The 27532-nt window shown below is 37.9% G+C and overlaps 1 protein-coding gene across 3 annotated transcripts in view; it reads left to right on the top strand.

The window, feature by feature from the left end:
• The first annotated feature begins 635 nt into the window (after nt 1-635).
• Spt20 (transcription factor Spt20 homolog) overlaps nt 636-27532 on the top strand; it is a 58989-nt gene continuing 32092 nt past the window's right edge. For 2 of the 3 annotated variants that reach the window (XM_083129625.1, XM_083129628.1), the window contains exons 1-9: nt 636-878; nt 9347-9476; nt 10036-10179; nt 13765-14106; nt 19261-19473; nt 20151-20282; nt 21785-22059; nt 26086-26377; nt 27301-27502. In XM_083129625.1, the coding sequence (XP_082985751.1) occupies nt 9441-9476; nt 10036-10179; nt 13765-14106; nt 19261-19473; nt 20151-20282; nt 21785-22059; nt 26086-26377; nt 27301-27502 (1636 nt within the window). In that variant the 5' untranslated portion in view covers nt 636-878; nt 9347-9440. The remainder of the gene's footprint in view (nt 879-9346; nt 9477-10035; nt 10180-13764; nt 14107-19260; nt 19474-20150; nt 20283-21784; nt 22060-26085; nt 26378-27300; nt 27503-27532) is intronic. The other variant, XM_083129626.1, reaches the window with a different exon arrangement.

Raw genomic sequence — 27532 nt, 5'->3', positions numbered from 1 at the left:
GAGGACCACAAATGGGCCGGTGGTGTCGGTCGAATACCAAAGAGTTGGAGGTCTTGGATCCGGTTGAGTGGGGCGAAATAGTTTCTCTTGTTTGCTTTCGGTTTTACTCACCTCGTCCAGTGTCCTTTTACCTGAGCGTATCGTTGAGTCGGTCATGGAGATGTCATCGTCATGTTGGTTTAATGGTAATTCCTGTGTGGCCAGATCGACTAAGCCTTCCGCCGCCGTCCTCTCTCTCAGGTCCAACATTGCGGCATCCTGTATGCTAGCCGGCTGCCCGCCGGAAGCCACGATGTTCTAATGGGTCACTGGCTAGGGTATACACCAAGGGAAAAATACACTATATCGTTGCACTGCACTCTACACGTAATTAACTTGATAATAAAGTCGTCGAAATTGAACCAATCACTCGCGATGTGTTGCTCTGTCGGATATGTACCGCTTTTTACGACTGAACCTATCACTTCGAGCGCTCGTACGCGAATCCTCGGTACTTCGTCTTGTCTGGGTCTTCAAACACGCTTCCTGATCTCATTTGTCACCTAAATAATACGGATTGCGATGTTTCATTTTTGCAATAGTAGTGACATCTAGTAACACCGTAAGTCGTTTGTGCACCTGCCGACAGATGTCGGTTCTGTAAGCAGTATGTTTGTAAACTGCAAGGTTATTTCGAAAATTTTCACGTGTAACTCGATTTGTGAAAGATTCTGTTTTTATGTGTGAATGTGTGTTGTGCCACTTTAAGTGTCTCCTTTCTGACTTAAACAGTGATAATTTTGTGTCCATATTTTATTGGAGATAATAATTACAAACTACATTTATTATTTGCCGATGGCCATATCTACAGACAGATGTAAGGTGGGATACTCGAATGGGTAAAACTATGATTTTTTGTCTTAACCTTAATATAAGATAAATATAATATTGAGTTAATACATATTCTGAGAGAGTAGTAGTACTAAGTAGGTTGTATGTCGATTTTTTATGGGATTTACAAAGCTGAAATGTATGCTTAAATCAACTCTAATAAATATTCAGAAATTTTTGATTTAATTAAAAAACATAATGAAAATTTGCAAGGAAATTTATATATGATAGTTTCCTTTAATTTATAGTGTAACTGATAACGGAAATTTCAGTGTACTGTCATATTTGAACAAGTTCTTTGCACTCAATGCACCCTGAGTGGTAGATTGAATTCTGGGTTATGAAGGGTATTTGGGATGAACCTGTCACACATTTAATCCTTACGATTATCCTCATTGTTGTGGTACATCCAACAGCATAAATATGCTACATATTATATAAAGTCCGAATTCCCAAAGCCCATTGTTGCTATAAGGGTAACACTTTACTATACCTGAGACAGATTTCTTCAAATTTACAGGAGAAAGTACTTACGCAAATCATTTTCTGTAGCGTTGTTGATGTTCGGGAATGTAATTTTGATACATTTTAATGCGAATGCATGTGGTTTTGTACGAAAATCTATTTCCGACGCGCTATTGCTGCTGGCGCCATTTGCTTCCTGCATGAGAGCACAATAAGCTCTCGTATTGTCCGTATATGCTAAATTGAACGAAAGGAGTGCTAATGGAACCAAACCTAACAGGCCTAACCTAACCTAGTAGGCATACCTCGTCCCCGTGATGGTTTGTGGGGCTATCGTGAATTTTTGGGCTAACGTCAATGGTTTTTCTGGCTCAAGGAATGATCAACGGTAAGCTATCGCCATGTTGTGTGTGGAAATAAAGAAGAACAGTAAGTACTCGTAAATGTAAGAAATATACATTACTTTCCTAACAAATTCAATTATTTCACCTAAATAAGTGTTCCGGAATGCAGAATAGTACGTTAGCAATGTAAAAAAGTGCGAAAGAAATGATTCCCAGGTGTCTCAGGTATAGTAAAGTAGTACCGCTATAAGATACCCTTATGTTGGTAATATATGTTTTTAAAATCTAGTATTTAACTTTTTTGTTACTGGTCCATCAACATATTTGAAGCTGTGTTACTTATCCACCAACATATTTGAAACTCTTGCGTGAAAACAGTTCTGTTAGTGTTGAATGTGTTAGACACATCATGGTGTCAAGGCCATTGCCCTAATTGAATTGAATTGTTGTTTTAAAACCACTTTATGCACATATAGACTAATCCTGACTGGTCCTACAGCTTAAAGTGGGATCCGAACCCTGCAGTGTGCCTCCACCAGGCATCAAACCTGGGACCACTTGATTACAAGGCGACGACGTTACCACTACGCCATTGACAACACATTTTGCCCTAATTTTCCAGGGTAAACTGAGGTTTGAAAAAAAGTGGTACAGTAGTTCACTGTATTTTCTGACGGCATGCATATTTTGATGCTACACTACAAGAAGTGGATTCTTGAGTTCTGCTGTATGACTCTCCAGTGAATTTTTGGAGTTTTAAATGCAATAACAAAAGGATTTTGGGCACAGGCATTTATATTTATTTATGTGCGTTTGAATATATTCTGTTACATGATAATTTTTGGAATAGGTGCCATGGAATACTTCATTTGTAAATTTTTTACATTTTCCTTGACTCTTAGGTGAAGTTGTTTAGACAGAAACAAATAGTAAAAATGCTCGTGCCAGAATTACTAAAATGCACACCTAAAAGCATGGTCTTTAGAGAGGAAAGCTAAATTTTATTGTCTAACCGAGCAGTCATGTCAGTATTTCATGTGGATGTAATAACAATTTGGTTAGCACAATACAAGATATACCACAGCTAACCTCTGTGCTTTCATTCAACATAGAGAATGTAAAAGGATACTGCACACATTCTCAGCCATAGTTGAGGTAATGTATTCAGCACCGTGCTCCAGTCGCCTTTACCTCCCTCCTCACACACATTGCCCCAGATACCCATTGCGGCAACACATGGGGTGGTCATGGGTATTTGGAGCACCTTGTTATGATTTACGTTAAATTTACAATTCTAATCTTTACTGGCCATGGTTATGATTGTGTAATAATTTTTTAAGTTGTGCAGAAGGGTGACATATACATTTAGAATAACCTACTGGTAATGATTGTGGGGAGCGAATGCAGAATATAGAGAATGTCTCCAATTTCGTTAATATTTGGTATACTAACTAAATTTGGCCTTCTAATCACGAATCCGTTGTTAAAATGCGGGGGACACGTGTGGAAATCGGGAAAAAAGGCGATAAAAGTTGATTTTTTTAGACAGTATCACATTGTTTTACGAACAAAATTTTAACTAAGCTTGCTTAACCTAACGTAACCTAACCTTACCAGAAATGGTTCGTGGAGCTACCTGTGCATAATGTTAAAATTTCTACACGTGACCCCCACATTTTAACAACAGATTCTTGATTAGAAGGCCAAATTTAGTTAGTATACCAAATATTAACGAAATTGGACGTTCTCTATATTGTGAAATCATACGGATTGTGGAAGTAAATTTGAAGTTCATTAAGAAACTGATTTACACATTGTGCAAAAATGCAGAAAGTACTAATTTTCAAACATTGATATTGTTAAAAGTAGTTTGTGCAAGTGGCCATGTTTATAAGTTGCTGTAGTCTGATGAGAGCCTTTCTCATGAAAATTATTGTGTGCGCAGGATATGGAAGAAATGTGGCAATCAAAACTAACAAGCCTAACCTACTCTTCACATATAAAATACTAACACTGTAAGCCTGCAGGAGCATGATTTGGTAACACTTTACTATAGGGGTGACAGATTTCTTACTTTTTACAGGAGAAAGTACTTACGCAAATCATTTTCTGTAGCGTTGTGGAAGTTCGTGAATGTAGTTTTGATCCATTTTAATGCGAATGCATGTTGTTTTCTGCGAAAATCTCTGTCCGCTGTTTCTGCTGCCGCCATTTGCTTTCTGCACGAGAGCACAATGTTCCGTGTGTTAGATGACGTAAAACCCGTAGTCAGTTTTTCAAACTTGCCATGTTTTCACTAGAACATGACGTGTCGAGTATTTTTAATTTTTAATATATTTTTTTTAACTATGCTTACCTAACCTAACCTTACGGAAAATGGTTTGTGGGGCTAACGTCAATGGTTTGTGAGGCTAACGTCAATGGTTTGCAAGGTATTAGCATAATTTCAAATCTGGTCATGAAAGTAGGTATTTTCTGGTGAACAAGGTTGCAACACTGCATAAATCGACAAAACTCGCACAATGCACGATGAACCAGTACGCTATCGCCATAATGTGTGTTACAGAATCGAAATAACGAGTAACAGTAAGTACTCGTAAATGTAAGAAATAGACATTATTTTCGTTAGAAATTCATTATTTCACCTAAAGAAATATTCCGCATTCCAGAATAGTATGTTAGCAATGTAAAAAAGTGTGAAATAAGTGATTTATAGGTGTCACCCCTATGGTAAAGCAGTACCCATGATTCTAATGCTAAGACCATTCATGCATACATGAGTAGGTTAGGCAAGTCAAGTTTTGTGCTCTTGTCATTATAGTTATGCTCATGCTTTCTTACAGTGTTACTTTTAAAGTGTTGAGTAGGTTAGGAATGTTGGGTTTAATTGCCTCACTATCTTCACTCTCTTTCACATCCAGCAAGTGTATACAACAGACCCAACTAACCTACTTACATAAGCATGTTAGAGCAGGATCAAAAAATTTCTCTGCAATGAAAATACAGTATATAGTCAGAATACATGTTCAGTATGTGCCTACAAGTATTAAATTTGATTTATGTAGAAAATGAGGATGAAGTGAAAATCATGGTGAAAGTTGCATTCTCAGATGATGGGAAATTATACTAGACAGTGTTAGATTTCATGATATGAAACTAAACAAAAAAAGGTGGTGTGATGGTAGTTTTTTTTTTTTTAATACTTCAATATAGAGTTTGGAATACCAGGGGAGAATCTGTTACTCATCATTTTTTTAAAAATTTGGGAAAAGTTTGTATTAAGACTTAAGACTACTGTGTGGTTAGGTGCCAATCTACTGTTGTCAAGTGAGATCCGAACGTACATTGGAGATTGAACCCCGGGACCCCTTGATTACAAAGCTGCAGAATTACCACTATGCCATTAGGGAGCTCTTGCCATTTGTGTTCACAATGTTACGATCAGAAGAGTACACTAAAACCTCATACTTGTTTTGGGAGAAACTGTAGTTACTTCTGTATGATAATAATAGTAATAGGTAGAGGCACATATTTTTTGGTAAAAAAAAAAGCAAAATTTTGGTACAAAAACAGAGTCGATTTCGGGTTCAAAAGCGGTAAATAAAATAAAATTTGAATGTTATAGCAGTGAAAAAATGGATCAAAAGTGCTATATAAAATTACATTTTGCTTTTAAAATTGTGAATATAATCGTAAATTTGATTTAAAAACTGCACTTATTACATAAAATAAACTTGCCCCTTCTAATAGCACATTTATGTAGTTACCAGAGTATTAAGTTTATTCTTGGGTAAAGTGGTCCATTTTTGCTTCTCAAATATTTACAGCAGAATTAACCAATTTTCCTTGAATTGCATAACTCGCAGGATACTTCAGACTTCAGAAAGTGTCGCGTCGGTATATATTTCGTGTTTAGGAGTATATTTCGCATTTTACAGTTCATTTCACATTATTTCGTGACAAAACTGGGTAAAAAAAATGCACCTCACACCTTTCAGAAACGTGGAAAATGAACATTACAGCATGTTATTTCATATTTCGTGTTTTCGTCAAAAACGAAATTTGCATGCCTCTAATAATAGCCCATGGCGTTAGGGTCAGTGCCTACCTACTCACTGCCAGCCTCTCTTCCACCAGAGGTGGGAGATCAACCAACCAGTTATGGGGTGACATGTGTTCAGTACGATGAAACCCCGAGTTTTCTATGACCTATTAGGCTACTCATTCGTAGCTCCCCAATTTCCTCATGATGGTGGTTGGCCACTGGTCCCATACACAGACCAAAATCTTAGGAGAAAAGTTATTATGCTTCTCCCAGGAGACATTCTGTACCATAGACGGTGCTGCCACTGTGCAGGATGGACGATGTTGCTTGTATTGCTATGCTGCTACAAAGAAGAAGATGATGGACCTATTTTATATTAGATGAATTGTTGTATGCACCAACTGCCATACCAATGTTCACCCCAGCACGACCCCCTCTTGCTGGTCTCCTGCAAGTATCCTTGTATCAAGCACCACTCATTCTTTCATCACTTCTTCATTCCTCACATTAATACTTACACCTCAAAGCTAATAATAATATCTCACTATCTAAAACATTACACACTTTAACATAGAACCTGGTTAAAATACATAGAATCGTGTTAAAGACTACTTCTCATCTCATTCATAAACACTAATACATGCTATGCACAATATAACCTATCTTGACAAAATATTACACACTTATGTAATTTTGTATCTGTATTCATAAATATTATTAATGTTAACCACTAACATTCATTTACCTCCTACTCTTTCTAACTTTTACTTTAATCTACTTATCTCCTTGTAGAATACTGTAAAACCAACTTTGTTCAGGAAATCCAAACAAACTTGGTTTCTTCTCAGTGGAGCCTTTATGTCAATGACACGGTGAATTACTGTAACAAAGAAAAGGGAATAAAGGATAAATCAATCAAATAAAAAAAAATCGTGGAACTGGCACCCTGAATTAATTTTCAGGTACCAGTGCACAAGCGCATAAAGTCTACAGAGCACGCCCACCAACTCCAACAATACATTCACCGCACGGTTGAGACTCCACGTGGACTAGACGAGCATAATGAGAGCTGCGTCCATTGGCTCAAGGACTCCACATGGAGTAGACAAGCAGAATGACAGCTGCGCCGATTGGCTCAAGGACTCCACGTGGAGTAGACAAGCAGAATGACAGCTGCGCCCATTGGCTGAAGGTTGAGTGTGATTGGACGAAAACAACTCGTCCGCTGTTTGTCCCTACCCACATTCGTGGTGGCATCGCTTCAGATCTTACACGTTAACCAAGTAAACGCGTCAACTATACCTCCGAAAGTATACGGGTGGAGGAGGGCATATTTTGGGGCTTCCCCTTTTTGCTTTCTTTCGTAGTCCAACTTCCATGTCATCAATGTTCTCTCCCTCTATTACTTCCTGTCTGTGGTTCAGAACTAATTTCTTACAGCAGATTCAAAACAACTGCATGTAATTTATTCCGACATCACAACTAACGAATAAAGTATGTGGGAGTGTTAATAACAAGAGTCTTGCTGTAAAACAAAGTTCTCTCCCCCACGTAATTGTTTTGGGAAGTTTCATCAGCTTGAAAATACTTTATTTTTCTAAGAAAATAATTTTGTTTAATAATAAAGGCAATAAGATTACTCTACACTTAATTTCTAAGTGAAAGTACTTGTGGGGCAACTGCCCCCCCCCCCCTTCCCCCATGCACTCACCTATGATTTTGCCGCATACCCACTATATGCTTCTGCCTGTCATCCTGTACTCTGTCCTGGCTATCCTTGGTGCAAGTGAACGAAAACAAGTCTCTGGGCAAGTAGTGGCATGATATGGCTCCACCAATGAACATGCAAGAGGGGATGGGATTGCATGGATGGGGTTAAGCGACTGGAGCTGGGCATGGCTTGCTCCAGAGTATACACTGCCACAATGTCAGGGATTGTCCTCTGAAGGTGCTATATGCTTAGCAGAAGTGAGTTTTGCTTGACACATTTATTTTTGCTTGTTACTGCAGTATATCTAGTTACATTGTATATAATGTTCACATTCTACATGCCATTTGTAAGTGTTATTGTGATTATTTTGTGCAGGAGAAGGTTTTTTCTTGTCAATAAAACGTTGCTTTAATATTCTGTTGTGAACCTTAGATTCACATTAGATGTCTGGTCAGATTTTATGACGAGAGACTGACTGGATATTTGTGTATTTGGAATCAGTGGCCTCCTAAGATCTGTTGAGATTGTCACTGGATGGCATTTGTGTTGGAGTATTTATATTAGGCTTGCAGAATGAGTAAAGAATAGTATATATTTGAGAATATTTAGTTTTGTGCCATTGAAATTCAGCAAAATATGTCCTGATGACCTAAATTGTCCATAATATACCCTAACAACAATATAAATTTCTTTCTATTTCGGTGGTTTTTGCATCACTTTGCACCTCTTGGGCTAATCATGATGATGATGATGAATTGGGTGATGGTAGAAACCTCTTGGACAAGCACAATGATACACCTAGATTTGAATCTGGTACCTTTGGCTTTATAGCATATTACTCTACCCACTCCACAGTATAGGTTTCTAAGAAATTGTATTGTCTCATATAGCTTATTTCATAACGTGTACTATGTGCATAAGATAAGAAACGGGGAAACAAGTCAAAAGTATGTAATTTGATATTGTGTGCATGCATTTATATTTATTTCAAATATGAATAACCTTATCCTGGGATATTGAAAGTCATGATAATTTAGCTATAATTGTTATCATCATTATTGACTTATGCATTATAAGGTTGCATAACACTTTACAGTAATTACCCAATAACCTAGACAATTCCCTCTCTCACATCCTAACTCTAGTAGGTGCTGCTATCCCCACTGCACTTTCTGCTCAGCCCATTCCACCAGTCAGTAGATTACAGGTGGTCTCAACTGAATATTGCCAATTTAGTGAATGCTTAAGCACTCCCAGATGTGAAGGTAGTCAGTCACACACACCCCCACCAGACAAGATGTGAACACACACACACTAACACGGAAATGGTGGCTCACATTCCCCTACCCTGCATGCTCTGTCTTGGGAAGCTCTGGAGCAAAGCAGTGCATGCTTCCGCAAACTCCTGGTAGCTGCAGTCTTGTTTTCCCCTCTCACGTGTTTGTTGGTTGAGCCCTCTCGAGTCCTACTTGCATAGAGGACTTGTTTACATGCTTTGGGCTCCGGCTACAGGACACGCACAGGTTCAAGTCTCCTGGGGGAAGCGTAACAACTTTTCCCCTGAGATTTCGGCCTGCGTATGGGACTGGTGGCCACCCACCATGGTGAGGAAATTGGGGAGCTACGAGTGAGTAGCATAATCCGGTCATGGAAACCTGCAACAACAAGTGAGGGTTCGTCATGCTGACCACACATCACCCCGTAACTGGATGAACTTGCATCTCGACAGGTGGGAATGAGACTGGCAGTCTGTAGATAGACCCTGGCCCTCATAAGAGTTACTGAAGAATATTATGGTATGTTATATAAATATTATATATTTTTTATTACTATTCTCACTCATAAAAAGGTGCAGGTGTATTTTACATTTGATCGTTACAGGTCTGCAACTTTATTTTCTTATTTCCACAGGTTGCCACACCTTCATTTTTCCTTGTGACTGATGTTACTTGTATATCTACATGTGAAATTGTGGTTAGCTGAATGAAGATAATAAAAGACAACCATGCAAAGCCTGGAGGCTGCATGTGAGGAGGCTGAAGTAAGTAATGTCATTGGATTGTGGTTTGTTGATCATTTGACTGGTCAGCAAGGGTTAGTGTGGAGAGAATTAAGTGCCTATTCAGGCTGATTGAAGATAATTCCCTCTGGGGTTTGAAAAGGAAAGAACAATACTTTTAAAACTGATAGCAAAATTAGCAACAAAAACTGTACAATAATATTTGAATAGTTGCCATTTCTGCTCTTTTAGATGTCAATATTCATATAATTCTATTGTGAAGATTATTTATAAAGTGTTCATTATTCTTGGGTGAATGCTTTTGATACTCTAAATTATTATATGTAAGTGTAAGAAGTGAATTTCAAGTGTTTTGACTACGAATTTGGGTAATGAGTTTTTAATTTCAAACTATTTAATCTTGTTTCTAATTGTGCATATATTTATTAAGAGTTATTATTTTTGAATTAGCTGTGCTAATAGTGATTAAATTGTAAATATACATCTACTTGCAAAATAACATGAAGATAGTCAAAATTACACTAAAGTTAACCTTATCTATTTTCTCTTTGTCTAGTATTTTATGTGCTCTCTTCTACAGAGAATACTACACATGGCAAAGAGAAAACCTTCATCAGCGCAGTTTCACCAAGAAAAGAATGGAACAACTTTCAAATCCATCCATCAGAAACTGAGAGAAATTTACGAGGAAGAATGTGCCAAAGATAATTCGCAGCCTTATAAGGTATTTGATGTTTTTATACCAGAGCTTGTTGCATGAGGTGTGTCTTTTGATCTTGCAAGCTTGCAAGACAGGGCTTGGTGTAACATCATAGATTGTTATTTGCCTATTATGGAAACGCACCATTTAAAATCGGCAGATTGTTGAATGTGTTTTACTTTCCTTAAATATTATTTTGTATTCTGTAATCGGCATTGTGAAACAATAGATGTAACGACTATTGAGCAACAATTTTCATGTCCACACTTGTTAAGCTGGATTAGTGTAAAGTGTTAATACTGAATATATTTTTTCTTGAATTTTGGAAAATTTTTGAAAACAAGGAATTATATTTGTTTTATCTGGGTTTTAGAAAATCCTCCCTGAAGAATTATGTATCGTTGAGAGAAGATTACCATTGGTATGGAATCATTAATGGAGCTTTCAGACTGAAGTAATAAGCGAAATGAGACAGGCAACAAGGTACAGGGCATGACATAAAAATGTTTTTTTTTTAAAAAAATACAACAAAACTAACACTATGTTTTATTTTTAAAACATACAAACACGCCAACTTCATCCTTACGCATTGCCATTTACGAAATATGCGTAGTCAAGTCTGTGTTTTGAAAATCACGTACTGGAGGTGACAACCATTTCGTCGTTGACACTCGAGACAATCTGTAATGGAATCGTCTTAGTTTCTGCTTCAATGCACTTCAGGTAGCTTCAGAGTTATTCAGCCACATCGTGATTGCATTGGCCGATGGAATAGGATCATATCTCCTGAGATTAAAGCTTTTAAAATAAGGCCAATGTTCTCATCTTGCAGCGGCAACAGTGTCTAAATTTTTATAAAACTGTCCCACAGCTACAGGATGTTGAGCTTTGCTCCGCCGATGCATGTTCGCATGTGGCATACATTGGTGATGCAAATGACAATCAATAAGTGTTACCAACACCATTACAGAAACTCTCCCAATGGGGGGAAAAAATATGTAGTAGCAAACCATCAGTAATCAGCGCAACGGTTTGAACCAAAGTGACATGATAAACTGTGCTTGTCGCTTGCATGTCTCTCAAGACTGGCCATTTTCTAACTATTGTGCATCATGTCACATTGGTCAGTTGGTAGTGCATGGGTGGTAAATGTTTTCCTTTAGACTGAACGGACCTGCGTCGCTTCCCAATCTAAAATCTCCCTAAAACACTGTAAAATTCTTAATATATAAGAATATTTCTCTCTCCTACAGAGAATACTACACATGGCAAAGAGAAAACCTTCATCAGCACAGTTTCACCAAGAAAAGAATGGAACAACTTTCAAATCCATCCATCAGAAACTGAGAGAAATTTGCGAGGAAGAATGTGTATAAAATTCTTAATATATATATATATTAGTTTTGAACAAACAACCCACATAGTGGTAAAAATATCAAGTTGCTATACACAATACAATGTTGATTTTCAGAATAGGGTGTGATTTTTTTGGTACACGGTGGCAAGTTTGAAAAATGAATGCATGAAAACTTACCATCCCGTCTGCTAAAAATTTAATAAATGTATAATAAAGAAATTAATAAACTATGCTCTGTCTGCTGTACACCACTCAATGTAGCTACTAGATTGCTGCATGGAGAGCATTTCACTCGAGTGTCAAATAGTTTGCATGGACGACACTAGATAGCATGCAGAATTGGAAGCTTATTTGCTCAAGTGTATACATCTTGAACAGGCAAAACATGCGACATACACTCAAAACCCAGTAGTACATGTATAACCGTAATTTGTTTGTGGCAGGGGGCCCTCAAATATTGATCACAAAGTGAAAGATGCAGTGAAATTGAAACTAAAGTGAACATAATCATCATCTCATGTTAAAATGTAGTTTAGTCTATCTTACCAATACACAGCGATACATGAAGAAGGATTAGATGATTGTGGCCAGATGCTACCAAGGCAGATATTTTACACTGAACGTCCTAAACATTAGAGACACCAACCTAGTACCATGTTGCGCCACCTTTGGATGTCAGAACTGCCTGGATTCGTTGTGGCGATGCCACAAGTCCTTGATAGCGTTCCTGAGGGATACGGTACCATGCAGAGAGAATAGTATCTTGCAATTCACGCAGATTGACTGGGGGAAGAGATTGTGCCCGAACCGCTCGTTCGACCTCATTCCATAAGTGCTCAATTGAATTGAGATCAGGGGAAGAAGGAGGCCACCGAAACACTGTGAACTCGCTGTCATGCTCCTGGAACCACTCAGAGATCATGTTGGCTCTGTGACTGGGTGCATTGTCCTGTTGGAAATAGCCATTCCGCTCTGGAAATGCCAGCTGCATGAAAGGGTGTACGTTGTTGCCAACAAGTTGTAAATAACTGCCGGCGTTCAAACGTCCTTCTACAGGGATGAGGGGACCCAAACCAGTTCCCACACCATGACACTGCCGCCATTGCCCTGCACTTGTAAAACATGACATCGTGAGTCCATGGACTCATGTTGTTTTCGCCACACACGGAGCCTCCCGTCAGCATGGAACAATGTAAACCTGGATTTATCGGACCAGACGACCTTCTACCACTGCTCAACGGTCCAGTTGCGATGGTCCTTGGCAAACTGCAGTCGACATTGTTTGGTCATCGCTGTTAGCAGGGACACTCTGGTTAGACGTCGGCTTGCATAGTCCATCTGTGTAAAAGTGTGACGAATGGTGTGGTCAGACACGTGAGTCTGGGTGCCAACGTTGTAATCAGCTGTTATTTGCGCACTTGTAGCTCTCCTGTTGTCCTGCACAATCCTACTGAGTCGCCTCTGGCCCCTCACATCCACCTTCATTTTCAGTCCGGAGAGCACCTTGCTGCTGGATGTTTTTTGCTTATTCATCCAGTCCTGATGCTGATCACATCACCCCACTCACGACCGGATCAAGAAAGTGTGGGGCGTTACCCCCACACCCCCTATGCGCCTTCATGGCGTGGTGCTATGCACAGGGGAGCACTTTACTTTTTACCTGGTGCACGCGTGACACTGTTGGCCTCGAAAATCCTGTCAGTGTTGCAGTTCGGGAAATGCTCACACCTGCCAATCGGGCACCGACAATATGCCCCGTTCAAATGCCGTCAAATCCTGTTGCTTTCCCATTATACGCACACCACTCCGTGTACAAGTCGAGTACATACTGGGGAAACTTCCACACCACAGCGAACTGGCGTCAGTCGACAGACCATCGGTAGTTCACGTTTCTCTCGGTAGGTGTCTCTAATTTTTTGGACGTTCAGTGTACATGTATGTGTGTACTATTATTGTCACATTAAAATGATTTTCAAATGTATACGCTCGAACCATACATGCTCCAGGGTGGGAGACTAAAACAATTATGAGCGAGTGAAAGTGGTCCCATGCAGTACTCCAATATCCACAATGTTGAAGGTTTGGAACGTTGTATTATGCTATGTACAGCTACAGCTGATATGTTTATGGGATAGATAAAAAGAAAACAGACAAGTAACTCTGAAGTTATGCTTTTGTTTTCATTAATTTTGTTCTTACAGCAGTTTGAGATTACAAATATTATTTGATAATTTTTAATCTTTTCTTTGCAGAATTTAAAATCCTCCTCTCATTTACTGGAGAAGCTTGTGGCCAGGGAGAACCTAAATACTCTGGTGATCAATCTATTTCCCGAGAACAAAGGCTATTCCATTATGGTTCGAACAAAAGGTGGGAAGGATACTGAGACGCAGCCCTTACCATACGATAATGAAGAATTCCTGGAGTATATAGACAATGAAGAGATTCCGATGGTTTTAATAGACTTGTTAGAAGAAGTAAATGAAGATATATTTTACAGTGGTTGTGTTATTGCAGAGATACGGGACTATAGGCATTCAGTTCCACATTATATGTATGAGACTCATCATGTATTACTAAGGCCTACTACTCAGGTGAGTTTTTCTCAGACCCATCTCCATATAATTCTCAAATGTTGTTGTTGATGGCTGCTTGGAAGTGCTTCGAGTCATGTTAACGAACCAAATAATGAAATATTATAATCAGGGCTCGAAAAATCCCGGTCGCCAGGTCACCATGGCGACTAAAATTTTAGCCTGGCGACTGTGATCTTTTGCTGTAATATGTACGAAATTTTGATGATTCTAAGTTCAAATTGCAGTACAGCGTAAGTTAGTATATGATTTTTTATCAACATTGTGAACATTCCAGAGAGTCCTTAACAGTTTCTTACCCTTTGTCCCCCAACACCCCATTTCCTGCTTTCTCAAATAATTTAGCGATGTTTCGAATACCATGATGCTCAGCATCTTATACAGAGTTTCAAAAGTTGCACAACCCAAACTTTGGAAATGTATATCATGAAAACCGTAAGAGATATTTACACCGTGGTTTCTGCATTATAAAGCCTCATCCATTGAGATATTTTTCAATGCTTAAAATTGTCAGTTCACTCCATACAGAAAATTATATAAATTAATAACTGACGGAAAGCAGCATTCAAATTTTTCCAGAAATAAACTTCTGAGTAAGAGATGCATGTAAGAAATTATCGAAGGGTCATAAATAGACATTTGATGACTGATGCCATGTCAGTCTGTTATTTGCGACAATCTATCCCATCTTGTTATTGTTTTTATCTTTTGTTATCTTTGTTTCTACTTTGTTGTTTCAGTGTAAAATGGCCAAATAAGACTATCTGAAACTCTGAGTAAATGCCATTTTTGAGACATATCTCCATATATGGCAACACTAGCAGGTCGAAATATTACCAACAGTCCCATGCAAGATGTGTCTAAGTATTGGCTATACATTTCCGTGAAAAATCGTAAATCAAGATTTTGTGCCGAAATTGGACTCTTGAGAGAATCCTAGGCTGCCCCTGGTTACATTGAATTCTCTTCGCTCACTTTGTGCATTGCTGAAGAGTATTTTACTACTCATTCTTACACTCATGTGCAAGAGTTGTTCCAATAAAAATTCCCTGCTTCTGCTGTACCTCACAAAGCAACTGTTTTACAACCAGTCAAACACCAACAAATGATCCCACAAATTGTTTAAGAGTTGGTATTTATTGTTGAAAATCAGTTCTTAGATGTTTTCAGCAAATTAACAGTTTTTTTTTAAAAATAATGTAATTGCTTTTATTTAGATAAATGCTAACATAAATTTATGAACCCAGTGATAGCCTACAGGATTAGTTTAGTGCAAAAAACCCGGTGTAAATATCTCTTACGATTTTCATGATATACATTTTCAAAGTTTGGATTGCGTGATTTTTGAAACATACTGTAGTATGCACAATTTATTTTATTTATTTATTTATTTATTTAATAGAAGATTCCAAATACAGCGTTAGCCATTTTACATTGGAACGTTTTTATAGAACATAAGGACAAAAAAATAATAACATAATACATAAAAAATAATAACAAAAAAAATTACATGTGGTTAAGAGACTTACATATTTTTTGCTAACTTTCTTCTAAACTGTCCAGATTTTCAAAAATGTCTATTTGGCTTCCTAGATTATTATATTCACTGGGCAGTCTATGGAACAGAGAGCGCTGGATGAGGCACAATCTCGGCTTCTGAGTGGCAAAGAGTTGAGTGCTTCTTGTTTAGCGGGCAGGCACACGAAAGTGAATTTCCTGAAGAAGGCGGTCACTTCTGATTTTGCCATTCACTATTTTATGTAGAAATATATGGTCAGCCTGTCTATGTCTCTCTTGTGGAGTTTGGATATTTAACATTTGCAGGAGGATGGACTTTTGCAAGTGTTTTGTGGACGGAATTCGGTGTCGAACAATGGCCAGGAAGAAATTTAGGACGGAATTAAGTCTATCTGAATTTGAGGGGCATGCCATAGACCAGATCGGAGAACAGTATTCAATTTTAGGTGACACAAAAGATTTGTAAAAGTTGCTGAGGGCAGTCAAGTTGTTTATTTCCGTGAAACGATAAAGAAGACCCAGCATATGCATTGAACCCCTTGTGACTGTAGAGATGTACTCAGAGAAGGAAAGTTTCTCGTCAAATATGATGCCCAGGTCCTTTTGTGCGGCAACTCTTTGAACACAATTATTTCTTATGAAATATTTAGTATTAAATGTGTTTTTCTTTAAGGAGAAGGTCATCATGGTACATTTTTGAGGGTTGAGTTTTAAGTTCCATAATTCACACCACTTGATTAGAGAATCTAAATTCTTTTGCAGAAGTGTCATGTCACTGAAATTGGAGATTTTACTATATATTTTGCAATCGTCAGCGAACAAGAGAAGGTTTTTGCATGAATTGGAAAGATATTCTGGAAGATCATCAAGGTACAGGATGAAGAGAAGGGGTCCGAGAACACTGCCTTGAGGTACACCAGAAGATACAGCTTGATGAGAAGAAGACATTCCGGAAAGAACAACTTTTTGTTGTCTGTTTTGGAGGTAGTGCTTGAGCAGAGAGAGAAAGTTTCCATGAATATTGAAACGGTGGGATAATTTATGAAGCAGGAAATTGTTGTTTATAGAGTCAAAAGCTTTCGAAAAATCCAGATATATTACATCCAGTTGAGAGTTTTCAGATATAGAGTTGATAGCGTCAGATAATAAAATGCTTAAGTTGGTTAAGCAGGAGCTGCCTGGTAAAAAGCCGTGTGTGCTGTATTTATATATGGAGAGGTAAATTTGTAGAGTCGGTCCTTTATTATCTTTTCACAGGCGATAGAAAGTGGTGAAAGAAGGGAAATAGGCCTATAAGAAGAAACGGCACACTTGTCTCCAGATTTATATAATGGTACCACATTAGCATTTTTCCATGAATCTGGAAATGTATCCTCATTGAAGCATCTGTTTAATAAAATAGAGAAGGGAATAGCGAGAGAAGAAGCAGCGTTTTTTAGGAAAATAGAAGGGATTTCATCAGGACCATTGGCGCGATTTTGAGGCATTGAAGATAGGATGTACTTCTTCTGGAGACGTGGAGAGAGACGTTAGAGAGTGACAGCAAACTGGACGGAGGTTGGGAAGGGATGAAGTCGGTGAATTCGAGGTTGTATTTATGGAGAAAAAAGAGTTAAAAAGATTAGCTATGTCAGGGTCCTCTGCGCATACTGAGTCATGTTTTACTTTCAAAGGTATTCGGGAATTTTGCCTCCTTGAGTTGATTAGTGACCAAAAACGTTTGGGATTTGATTTGATATTGTTTGTGATGGCACCGATGTATTCCCTGTATTTGGTCTTCTGCAATTGTTTGCTAGTAGGTGGTTTCCTGGAGCATGATTTTCAGGGCTGGCACCTAGCTTTGAAGACAATTTTTCGAGCACTGGTTATCATGCATCATCATCTTCTGGATCTTCTCCATAGTGTAATGGGTAATGTTGCCATCATGGGAGACTGTGTGGTTCGAGAAACAACAGGACTTGCTGCATGGCCTGATTCATTTGTATGGCAACCCTAAAGTTCTTGGCATTTCTTCTAGGGTGGAGCCAATACTAGTGGTATCGGTATCGGAAAGTATCAGTTGGAATTTATTTACGGATACTGGCCAATACTGTACAGGCATTTTGGTTTTTCATGGGGTCCACACTTTCACAGTCAAATTATCCTGAAAATTATGCAAAATTGTAAGTTTCTTCTTATTTTGCTCCAGTTTTATGTGTAAAAAACTGAATTTTGTTGATGGCATAACATGTAATTTAATATTTCATTGGTTAGCACATCGCGCTACGATGCCGAGGGTCCCAGGTTCGAATCCTGGCCTGGGCATGGGTGTTTGTGAGTGTCCATTCATCAATTTCACCATATCATAACTCATCTACATCTTCGCGATTAGTCAAAAGTGGCAGAAACGCGAAGTAAAATAAACTAAATCAATCAATATTTCATGTGTGAAGTTTAGTGTTTCCATGTTGCGAACTTGGATATTTTCTGTTTAATTTCAAAGGCTCAATGCTGTCATTAACCGATGATGCAGCATCTTGGATGGAGATGGTACTGCGTTTCTGTTTTGTTCGTGGTTCCATTTTATCCCGCCTGGTGGTGCTGGTGCATGTGTTTCTCGGTTTGCATCGTCTTCTATGCTTTCCGGTGGCAGCTGTTTTGGTTTCCACATCTGGCAACATTAGAGGGTGGTCACTGGCAGGTTGCTTCTTTGTGTTGCATGGTGCAACGTGGTTCGTGTTCCTTGGATGGGTGGAAGGGGATTGGGCAGGGGGGATGCATTATTTTCTTGTGGTCTACGATTTTTTTGAAGAATGGGGTTCCACGCTGGATGTTCTTGTCTGTTGTGTAGGTTTAGTGCTGGTGTCTGTTCGATGATGGCATGTGTTTCCTTGATGATGTTTTCTATGAGGGTGCCAATTTGGTGGAGTTCAGATTTAAAGGATATGAAGTGGTTTGTGCTGCCAGATGGTAGTAAAAAGAACTAATGCCATCTGGGAACAAACAAACCAGGATGCACTACCATCTCCATCCCAGACACCACATCCTCAATTAAGGCCGTGAATTGGAGAACATCCAAATTCACCATGGGGAAACATCAAACTTCACATATGAAATACTAGAATGACGTTTATCACATCTGTCATGAATATAATTTAGTATTTTGATGTAATTATTGAACACCTACACCCAAATATTAGTCAATATTTTGAGCAGCTTTTTAATTGTTACAATTTTCGAGCGTTGGTTTTGGTGGGAATCTGTGAGCGTATCTGCATTGGTTCAGCTCAGCCCTAATGTGTTCATATTACTTCAGTTATATTAATAAAATTAAAATAAAATGTATCTTTGGTGTTCAACATGTAGTTGTAATTCTACGTTTCAATCTTATGAACAGGGGTGGGTGGTTTGAAGCCCAAATATGGCACAACACGAACTTCTGATTTGACTGAATAGATGTCGCCATGTGTGATGCATTTTGTTAATTTCTTGTGTACCTTTAAACGCCTTCCACCCTCTCCAGCTATTTCCTAATGAAGATCTCTGTAAGATTGATAGCTCCAGGTAGGTTATTTCTATTTTATTGGCCCAGTGCAAGTTTTTAAATATTTTTTTATTTCTGGTAGGTTTCAATTATATTTTCTCTATTTCTTCTAGAGTCTATTGGGGGACATCAATTACATTACCAAAAATGGAGAGTGGACAACTGAGGAAAGGTTAGCCCTAGAGAGTCAACTGGTGTTGGCAACCCACGGACCTCTTTGTTTGGACCCATCACCAGCTCTGTCTATTGTAGCCAACAGGCTACAGTACCACAAGCAAAATTTGGGTACAACTCCGCTTAGACGTTGTGCACGTAAATTCTCTCAGGTAGGAATAATTTTAATTTCTCTTACTTCAAATTTCGGAGATAATTGTTATTTCTTCCCATTCCTGAAGGGGCTGATAACCCCCATAGGTGATCGCTTCATAGATGATCTTCAACCTGACGTGTCTGATACTATTGCCTTAAAATATTGTTCAGTTCTATCTTGTCAAGTAGAGCGATTTTTTTTTTCTGAGTACAAAAATATTGTTGCCAACAACCAAAGCAGTTCCAAGGTTGAAAATTTTAGATATCATGTTGTAATCAAATGCAATCATGTTCTGTAAGGGATTTTCCTCCCATTTATAAAGCAGGAGTGTATAGAGAATAGTGTGTGGAAGAATTCAGAAGCAACTTTAAATTTATAACAGGCTAAATCGAATGGGCTGAAAAAATAACAAATATCTGTTTACATGTAGGCTTTTTAGGGTAACGAAAGAAAACATTTAAATAAAGGCTAGGTGTTTTCTAAAGTGCATATTTATTTTCATATTTTGAACCTTTTTGGTGCATTTTTTAGGTATTTTAAGTGCATAACTATTCAGGCCCTAGTTATCACCAAAAGAACCCCAACAGTATTTCCAGTAGTGAGAATAGAAGATGTATTAGGCTGAAGTTCGCAAAAGCACTCATATTGCAGCAAGGTAACTTCTTACACTCATACACATGTGTCACGTTTCAGGTTTCTGTTAATAGGAAGAGAAAATTGGACCAATTGTCAGCTCAACCAAACTTCCAGCTATATGATTTTATTAGTAGAAGAAAATCCCAAACCCGCAATGTGCCTACTGCCAGTGCCAAGTTGTCGAAAAAGGTGAGTCGGAAAAGACATATTAATTTACATTATTTTGTTAACGCTGTGGTTAACGTAATGTGCTGATATTAATTGCATCTACGGTTGAGCGAATACCGATACTGATGTGGTTGGATCTTATTTACTGACACTGGCCGATAATTTCCCAGCATTTTGATCATTTGCGGAGTCCACAGAAATTTTGCTTGACTCTCTCATGAAGTCTGATTATCCTAGAAGTTGTACAAAATTCAAAGTTTCCATTAATTTTGTACCAGTGTTATGTGAAAAAGCTGTATTTTGTATTCTGCTGTTATTTTTTTATACTTTAAAGCAAGGTGGAAGACTCATCCACTAATATTAATTAATATTTTGTACAACTTTTAATTGTTACAATTTTCAAGTATTGCTATCGGTATCTGTGGGAATCAATAAGAGTATCGGTATCAGTCTGGTTATTGCCTCAGCCCTAAATTAAAGTTAATAATTAAAAATAATAATAATATACACTTCATCTTGCTTTAGTATTTGATACATTCTGTACATGTACTTAAAACACAAAGCAATTTGTTATAAGTCGAGTGTCAAAGGTTTTTTTAAGTCTACTTTATGCAGAGAAGCTAATCAAGACTGGACCTTTGATTTTAAAGAGGGATCTGAACCAATATGTACCTCCACTGGGTATCGAACTTGAGACTCCTTAATTACAAGGCAATCTCGTTACACTCTAATGCCACATGCTGGAAAGAACATTTTTTTTGTATCGACCAATAATGGGCAGCAATAAGTGCTTCTAAAATCTCTATAACACATTGGTGTCTATAGTGACTACGGATGGCCAAATTTGGATAAAATATTATTAGGATATCAGATAATTTTCTGTCTGGATTTCAAATATCCAGATATCTGAATTATCTGGATATCCAAATTGTCTGGATTATTTGGATATCCATATTATCTTGATATCTGCATATTCTGATTATCCAATTTAACTGGGTATTTGGATTATCCAAAATGTCCGGACATCCGAATGGTGCATTATCCACACAGTTTTATCATTGATATGTTTTGTAGGTTTTCCATGTATTCTTTTATTCATCATGTTCGTATTTCACTGTACGGATTTTCTGCAGATCCTTAATCAAATCTGTGTTTTCTGGATATTCGGATTATCCAGATATCTGAACTTTCTTGATATTCGGATACCCAGATTATCCATTGCATCTGAAATAGATATCTGGTGATTTGAAATCCAGATATCTGTTTTCCCTATTTCCCTAGTAGTGACTAGAAGAATTCACATGAAAGTAACATCACCATAGCAATTTAAAATTTGTAGTACCATGCTGCCAGACTGTAGAATATTTCACTTGTAGCTTACAGTTCTTACAAGCACATAAACACAATTTTTGATGTAACATTTTGGGACAACACATGCTCCCTTCATCAGATATTTATTCCTGTTTGATTAATGTTGATATATTCACTTGCTAATATTTGATTGTACTCTTTTTTTGTTTCAGCCTAGTGAAAGTGTACCATCTATGGATGTTGAACTTAGTGTACCTGAAGTTGTGGATGTATTGAAATATGCCAAATGTTTTGAAAGACCTACAGAGACAAATGACTGCACCCCACAGTTGGTGGAAGAATATATTTTAGAGACGGAACGTGCCCAAGGAAGGATATATCACATCAAGTTAACTATTTTGCAGCGACTTTCCAATCACGAGTACCTGGGTGAATTGTACGTAGATAGGGACCATAAAGAAGGAGTCGAAAACGGGGCCTCTTGCAGGTATGTTTTTCATTTAAATGTTATTCCCTTTTTTTTTGTAAGGGTAAGCATTTTTTTTGTCTTGTTCTTCTTGTAATTTTCTTCTTGGAGAGAGGGAACTGACCTTGGTGAAGTTGTCACAGCATGCTATGACCCCAGAGGTCCCTGGTCTGAATCCCTCCATCAAATCATCACTCTTCCTCATCTTTGCGATTAGCCAAAAGTGGCAGAAAAGTGAAGTAAAATAAACCAACTCAATCAATCAGAGACAGGGAGAGAAAGTTAGAAAAAGTAGAGAGAGAGGATCTTCTCTCCACTCTGTGCATCTTTCCTCTCAATCATTGATTCAAAGTCCACAACTAGTTTATGAGTAAGATTTTTGATAATTTTATCATTCGATAATTTTTGTTAATACCATATATATGTTCTTTAGTACCACATACTTTTTTTATTAAAAATATAAAAAATGAGAGTGTGTGGCTTATATGGGTATAGAACTTCTAACCAGACTTACTTACTTAATTCCTGTTGTTCCCTGTGGAGCATAGGGCATCAACAAAGCATCTCCACCTGGTCCTACTGACGGCAATTCTCTTCACTGCACTCCAGCTCTTTCCATCCTCCAAGGCCTCAGCGTGAACAGATCTTCGCCACGTCTGTCTGGGCCTCCCTCTTTTCCTTCTTCCCTGCAGGTTCCAGTCTAGTGCCTCTCTCTCGACACCCTCATTTTCCTTCCTCAACGTATGCCCTATCCAATTCCATTTTCGCCGCTTTATTTGTATGGACACCTCGGTTTCTCCAGATTTTCTCCAAGGTTCTTGGTTTTGAATCGCTTCTGGCCAAAATATATTCAAATTTTTTCTCAGGCAGCGATTGATGAAGATCTGTAATTTAGAGGTAATTGTTTTTGTTACCTTCCATACGAGGGTCACTATTTATATTTTGAGCCTTGGCAACACTGATTGAAGTTAGGCGCGATTTGACGTTTGCACGGAATCGTCTGGCATTATTGACCATAACGTACTTCAAATGTTTTGTCAATAGCTTGATTTGTGTTGTTTATGTTGCCTTGGAGATTGTGCGACAACAATAAAATGGAATTAACTTGTGAACATTTTCGTGCGATGATTTTTTTACGATTTTCGGCGTGGATTATCAAGACAAGAGTGCATCGATCAACTTACTTCCACATTTGACGATGAAGCTCCATCCTTTGCCACTGTGAAACGCTGGTATAACGAATTTAATCGTGGCCGCCATTCGCTCACCGACGAGATTCGCGAAGGTCGTCCAAAATCAGTTGTTGTTCAAGAAAACATTGATGCTGTGCAAAACCTAATACTGCAAGATCGTCATGTGACATACTGTGAGATTGAGGCATTAGTTCCACCAGCATATATAAAATATTACATGATCATTTAGCTGTGAGAAAGGTATGTTCTCGTTGGATCCCACACAATTTGACAAAAACTCAAAAAGACGCTCGCGTCAATTGGTGCAAACAAATGCTCAATAAATACAATCGTGGTGCTTCAAAAGACATATATAAGATTGTAACAGGTGACGAATCATGCATATGAGCCGGAACGTAAACAGCAGTTGACTGTATGGGTGTGTCAAGATGAACCCAAATCAACAAAAGTTGTTCGCGCTCGAAGCACATCGAAACAAATGGTCACCTGTTTTTTCGGGAAAACTGGTCATGTGGCAACTGTGCCTTTAGAGGAACGTAGAACGGTCAACTCTGAATGGTACACAACATTTTGTTTGCCAGAGGTCTTCGGTCAAATATGGAAAACAAACAAACGCCGTCGGATCATTCTTCATCAAGACAATGCCAGCTGTCACACATCTCGTCTAACAACCGACTTTATGAACAGAATTGATGGGTCATCCACCGTACAGTCCTGATTTGGCACCCAATGACTTCTTCTTGTTCCCGAATGTCAAGAATAAATTGTGTGGGCAACGATTTTCGTCGCCGGAAGATGCCGTTGATGCGTTCAAAAACCATATTATGGAGGTGTCTCAAGAAGATTGGAAAAACTGCTTTGACAAATGGTTCGAACGAATGCAAAAGTGTATTGACCATAAAGGAGAATACTTCGAAAAACAATAAAGCAGTTTTCAATGCCAAATTCCTGTTTTTTCATTGTTAGGCTCAAAATATAAATAGTGACCCTCGTAGTGTGGTTCCTGTGACCCTAATCCTTGGTCTGAAATCTCCCCAGATCTCACTCCCTCAAGATTTCTTCATGTGGGGATTTGTGTGATGAATATCATCTATATTGGTATTTGGCTGATATAAGCATATCTATAAAATTTCTATATGTACAAATATCCTGAAATTTAGTGGTTAACAGTGTAGTTTAGTTACTATTTTCATGAATATAAAGGTATTGTATCATCATATACCCTGATTTTGTGAAGTAAATGTCTAAATGTGCATTTTCTTTTTCAAAGGAGAAATTTATTGAGGTCACCTGGTTACATGCATTAATTATGGAGGCTAATGAGCCAGTTCTTTTTCAAGGAACATCTACAATTTTATCTTGGATCAGTAGAATATTGGTTATTAGTATTTATAAATTCCATATCTGTACTTTATCTGTATCAGCTGAAATTTCATATCAATCTACCCTAAATTTTTGGAGCAGAGGGGAAGAAATTTGATAAAATTGTTAAATATTAATCGTGTCTTGTTATTGTTTTCAATATATTAAGGATGGCACAGATTGGTCAGCACTTTATCATTATCGGCCAATATAGGTATATCAGTGCATCAGTAAAATTACCGGTAATTTTACCAATCCAATATATCTATAAATATTGTATAATTATTGCAATATTCTGTCATTTTGTTACAATTTTTATGGATATAAACATGTAATCTCTATCCGTAATAGATAAATAGTAGTTTTTCTTGTATGTACGCATTGCTTGCATTGTAGAATTATTTTCTTGTAGTTTACGGTTATTACAAGCATTAGAAAACAGTTTTTCATTGTGACGTTTCAGGAGAACACACACCCCCTTCATCAGACATTTATGTTCTGTACATTTATGTCTGATGAAGGGAGCGTATGTTCTCCTGAAACGTCACAACGAAAAACTGTTTTCTTATGTTTGTAATAACCATAAACAACAACAAAATAAATGTACTCTCTATTCGGTATCTTTTTAAAAAATAAATGTCTAAATATGTAGCTGCTTTTGCAATGCAGTCACCTGTAATTAAGCAGGTCAATGGATCATTCAAGTTCTTCAATAATCAGTTTAGTAGAGTGTCAGTTATTGGCATGAATTAATTTTATATCATCACTCAGTGTTGAATCCAGCCACTTTCCTCCAGACAGAGAGGGGAGGGATATATCAGACTTTATTGGGAAGGTAATGTCGTAGGCATCAAATTATAATAATAATTAAATCAATACTAATATTTTCAAAATGCTCCTTACCCTTGATCTGTAATTAAATCAAATTAAGTGTAAATTTTGATAAGACTGCACCATTCCACAGCACACTGTTGACTGACTGACTATTAAAATATGTGTAAGAAGTTGAAATTCGTTACACCAATGGAAGCTTACATTACACCAGCCCTGCCACTCTACACGGTCCATTACCGAGTGTCAATGAAATGGAATTTTATTATATATTACTAGTTAGCAGTTTTCAAAATGAACGATAATTTCAATTCATTGATAATTTGACTGTTAATTATAAAGACAAGTGAATCATTGCTTATTATTACGAAAAAGCCAGAAAAAGCACATTCCACGTTGCAAAGAAAGCCAAAGTGAACATAGTTGCTATATTTCGTAGCTATTATCCGAATTCTCTGGCAGGTTATCGAAATTTTCGGGTGGACTTCAATTTTCAAAGGGATTCCCCCCCCCCCCCTCTGTCCCCAGGTCACCCCCTGAATTCATCATTGTCGGCACTTCATCGGTATTGGCCATAATTTCAAACTGGCCCATCCCTACTACGTACGTATCAGAAATTTTATCTTATAAGTATGTCTGATTAAATATCTTATATTTTCAGATTTCCCTTGGGAACAAGAACCAATGCAAATCGATATATTCAGCAATTTACTGAAATCTTCACTGAAGAGGGTCGGAAATCAGTGAAGATAACTCACATTGTTCCAGGCCAACCAGCTCGGGTTACTTGCACTGCTGGGATGCGAGAACGAGATGCAAAGGCAGCTGCAGCTTTGGCAGTCGCAGCAGCTGGCAGAGCGACTGCTTCCACTGCATCAGTGAATGCGGTGACTCCTGTTTCCCCCGCTGCAGGCGCAACTCAAAACATTGTGGTGAATGCCACTGCTGTACCGGTAAGGGTAATGCCACTAGATATATTTTTATGTTCTGTAAAAGTGTGTGTAGACTGATGGGCATTTGCCTGAGTAGAGTATTTACCCGTGTCTGCCTGTTTTTGATTTGTTGGGCATTCCTTTGATTTTGTGTTTTGGAGCTTCCTCTGAAGTGATCGGCCTGTAGTACAAGCATTGTGTGGATTTTCTTATGAAACCTGTTTATGCCAGCAAGCATGTTACATCACTTGACTTGCAAAACTGCTACAAGCATAAGAAATATATGTAAAACAAAACAGTGGCATATCGTGAAAATTTAACCTGGTTTACTGCAAGAATTCTTATTTATTGTGTATAATACATTCTGAAGGCAACAGTAGGAATGGTGACATATACTCTCGGTATCTTGTAGTACCAGGGTTGGCATGTTTAAAACAACTTGTTTTGAACATTTAAAACACATGCCTGTTTTACAAGTGCTTAATATACTTTTCTAATTGAATAATATACGAATGAACCAGTTTTGCTCGACACTTAACATACATTGTTGCTAATGTAAATGTATATTGTTACATTCACAATAAAATGTGATATTTTGCAAAATAGAGTAGCCTCAACAGGGCTAGAATATGATCTGACAACTGTGGAAAAGTCGAACATATCAAACGCTCCTCATGCGAGATTTACAAGTAAGACAAATATGTATTGTAGAAGTAACCACGTGCTTACTTTTTAACTAGACACAACAATATTCCATAGATGATGAACAGATTCCTTATCAAGCATTATTCTTAGAAAATAAGTCTTCTTGGCATATTTTTTTTTAATATTTTAATTCTTTAAAACAAAAAGAACTATTTTATTTGTTTCTTTGTTCACAATTTTGCCAACCCTGAGTAGTACTGCAACTTCACTCACACGCAAAATGAAATACTTCTTTGCAGCACATGCCAGCCCCACAGCAGATACAACTGCAACCACAGCAGCAGCAACTGCAACAGCAGCCGGCACCACAGCAGCCTGTTGTGAATCAACAAGTCACTTCCACCAAACCTGTTGCACCATCAAGGCCAGTAACAAATCCTGCAATTAGTGCATTGGTAACAAGTCTAATGAATTCGGCTCAGCAATTCCAGCAGGCTGCAGGTATGTAATGTTACCATATTTTATATTATA

This window comes from Lepisma saccharinum, chromosome 10 (assembly GCF_977018435.1).
Source record: "Lepisma saccharinum chromosome 10, izLepSacc3.1, whole genome shotgun sequence".
Taxonomy (NCBI): Eukaryota; Metazoa; Arthropoda; class Insecta; order Zygentoma; family Lepismatidae; genus Lepisma; species Lepisma saccharinum.
Note: the sequence above shows the minus strand (reverse complement) of the source record. Positions and strands in the feature narration are given on the sequence as shown.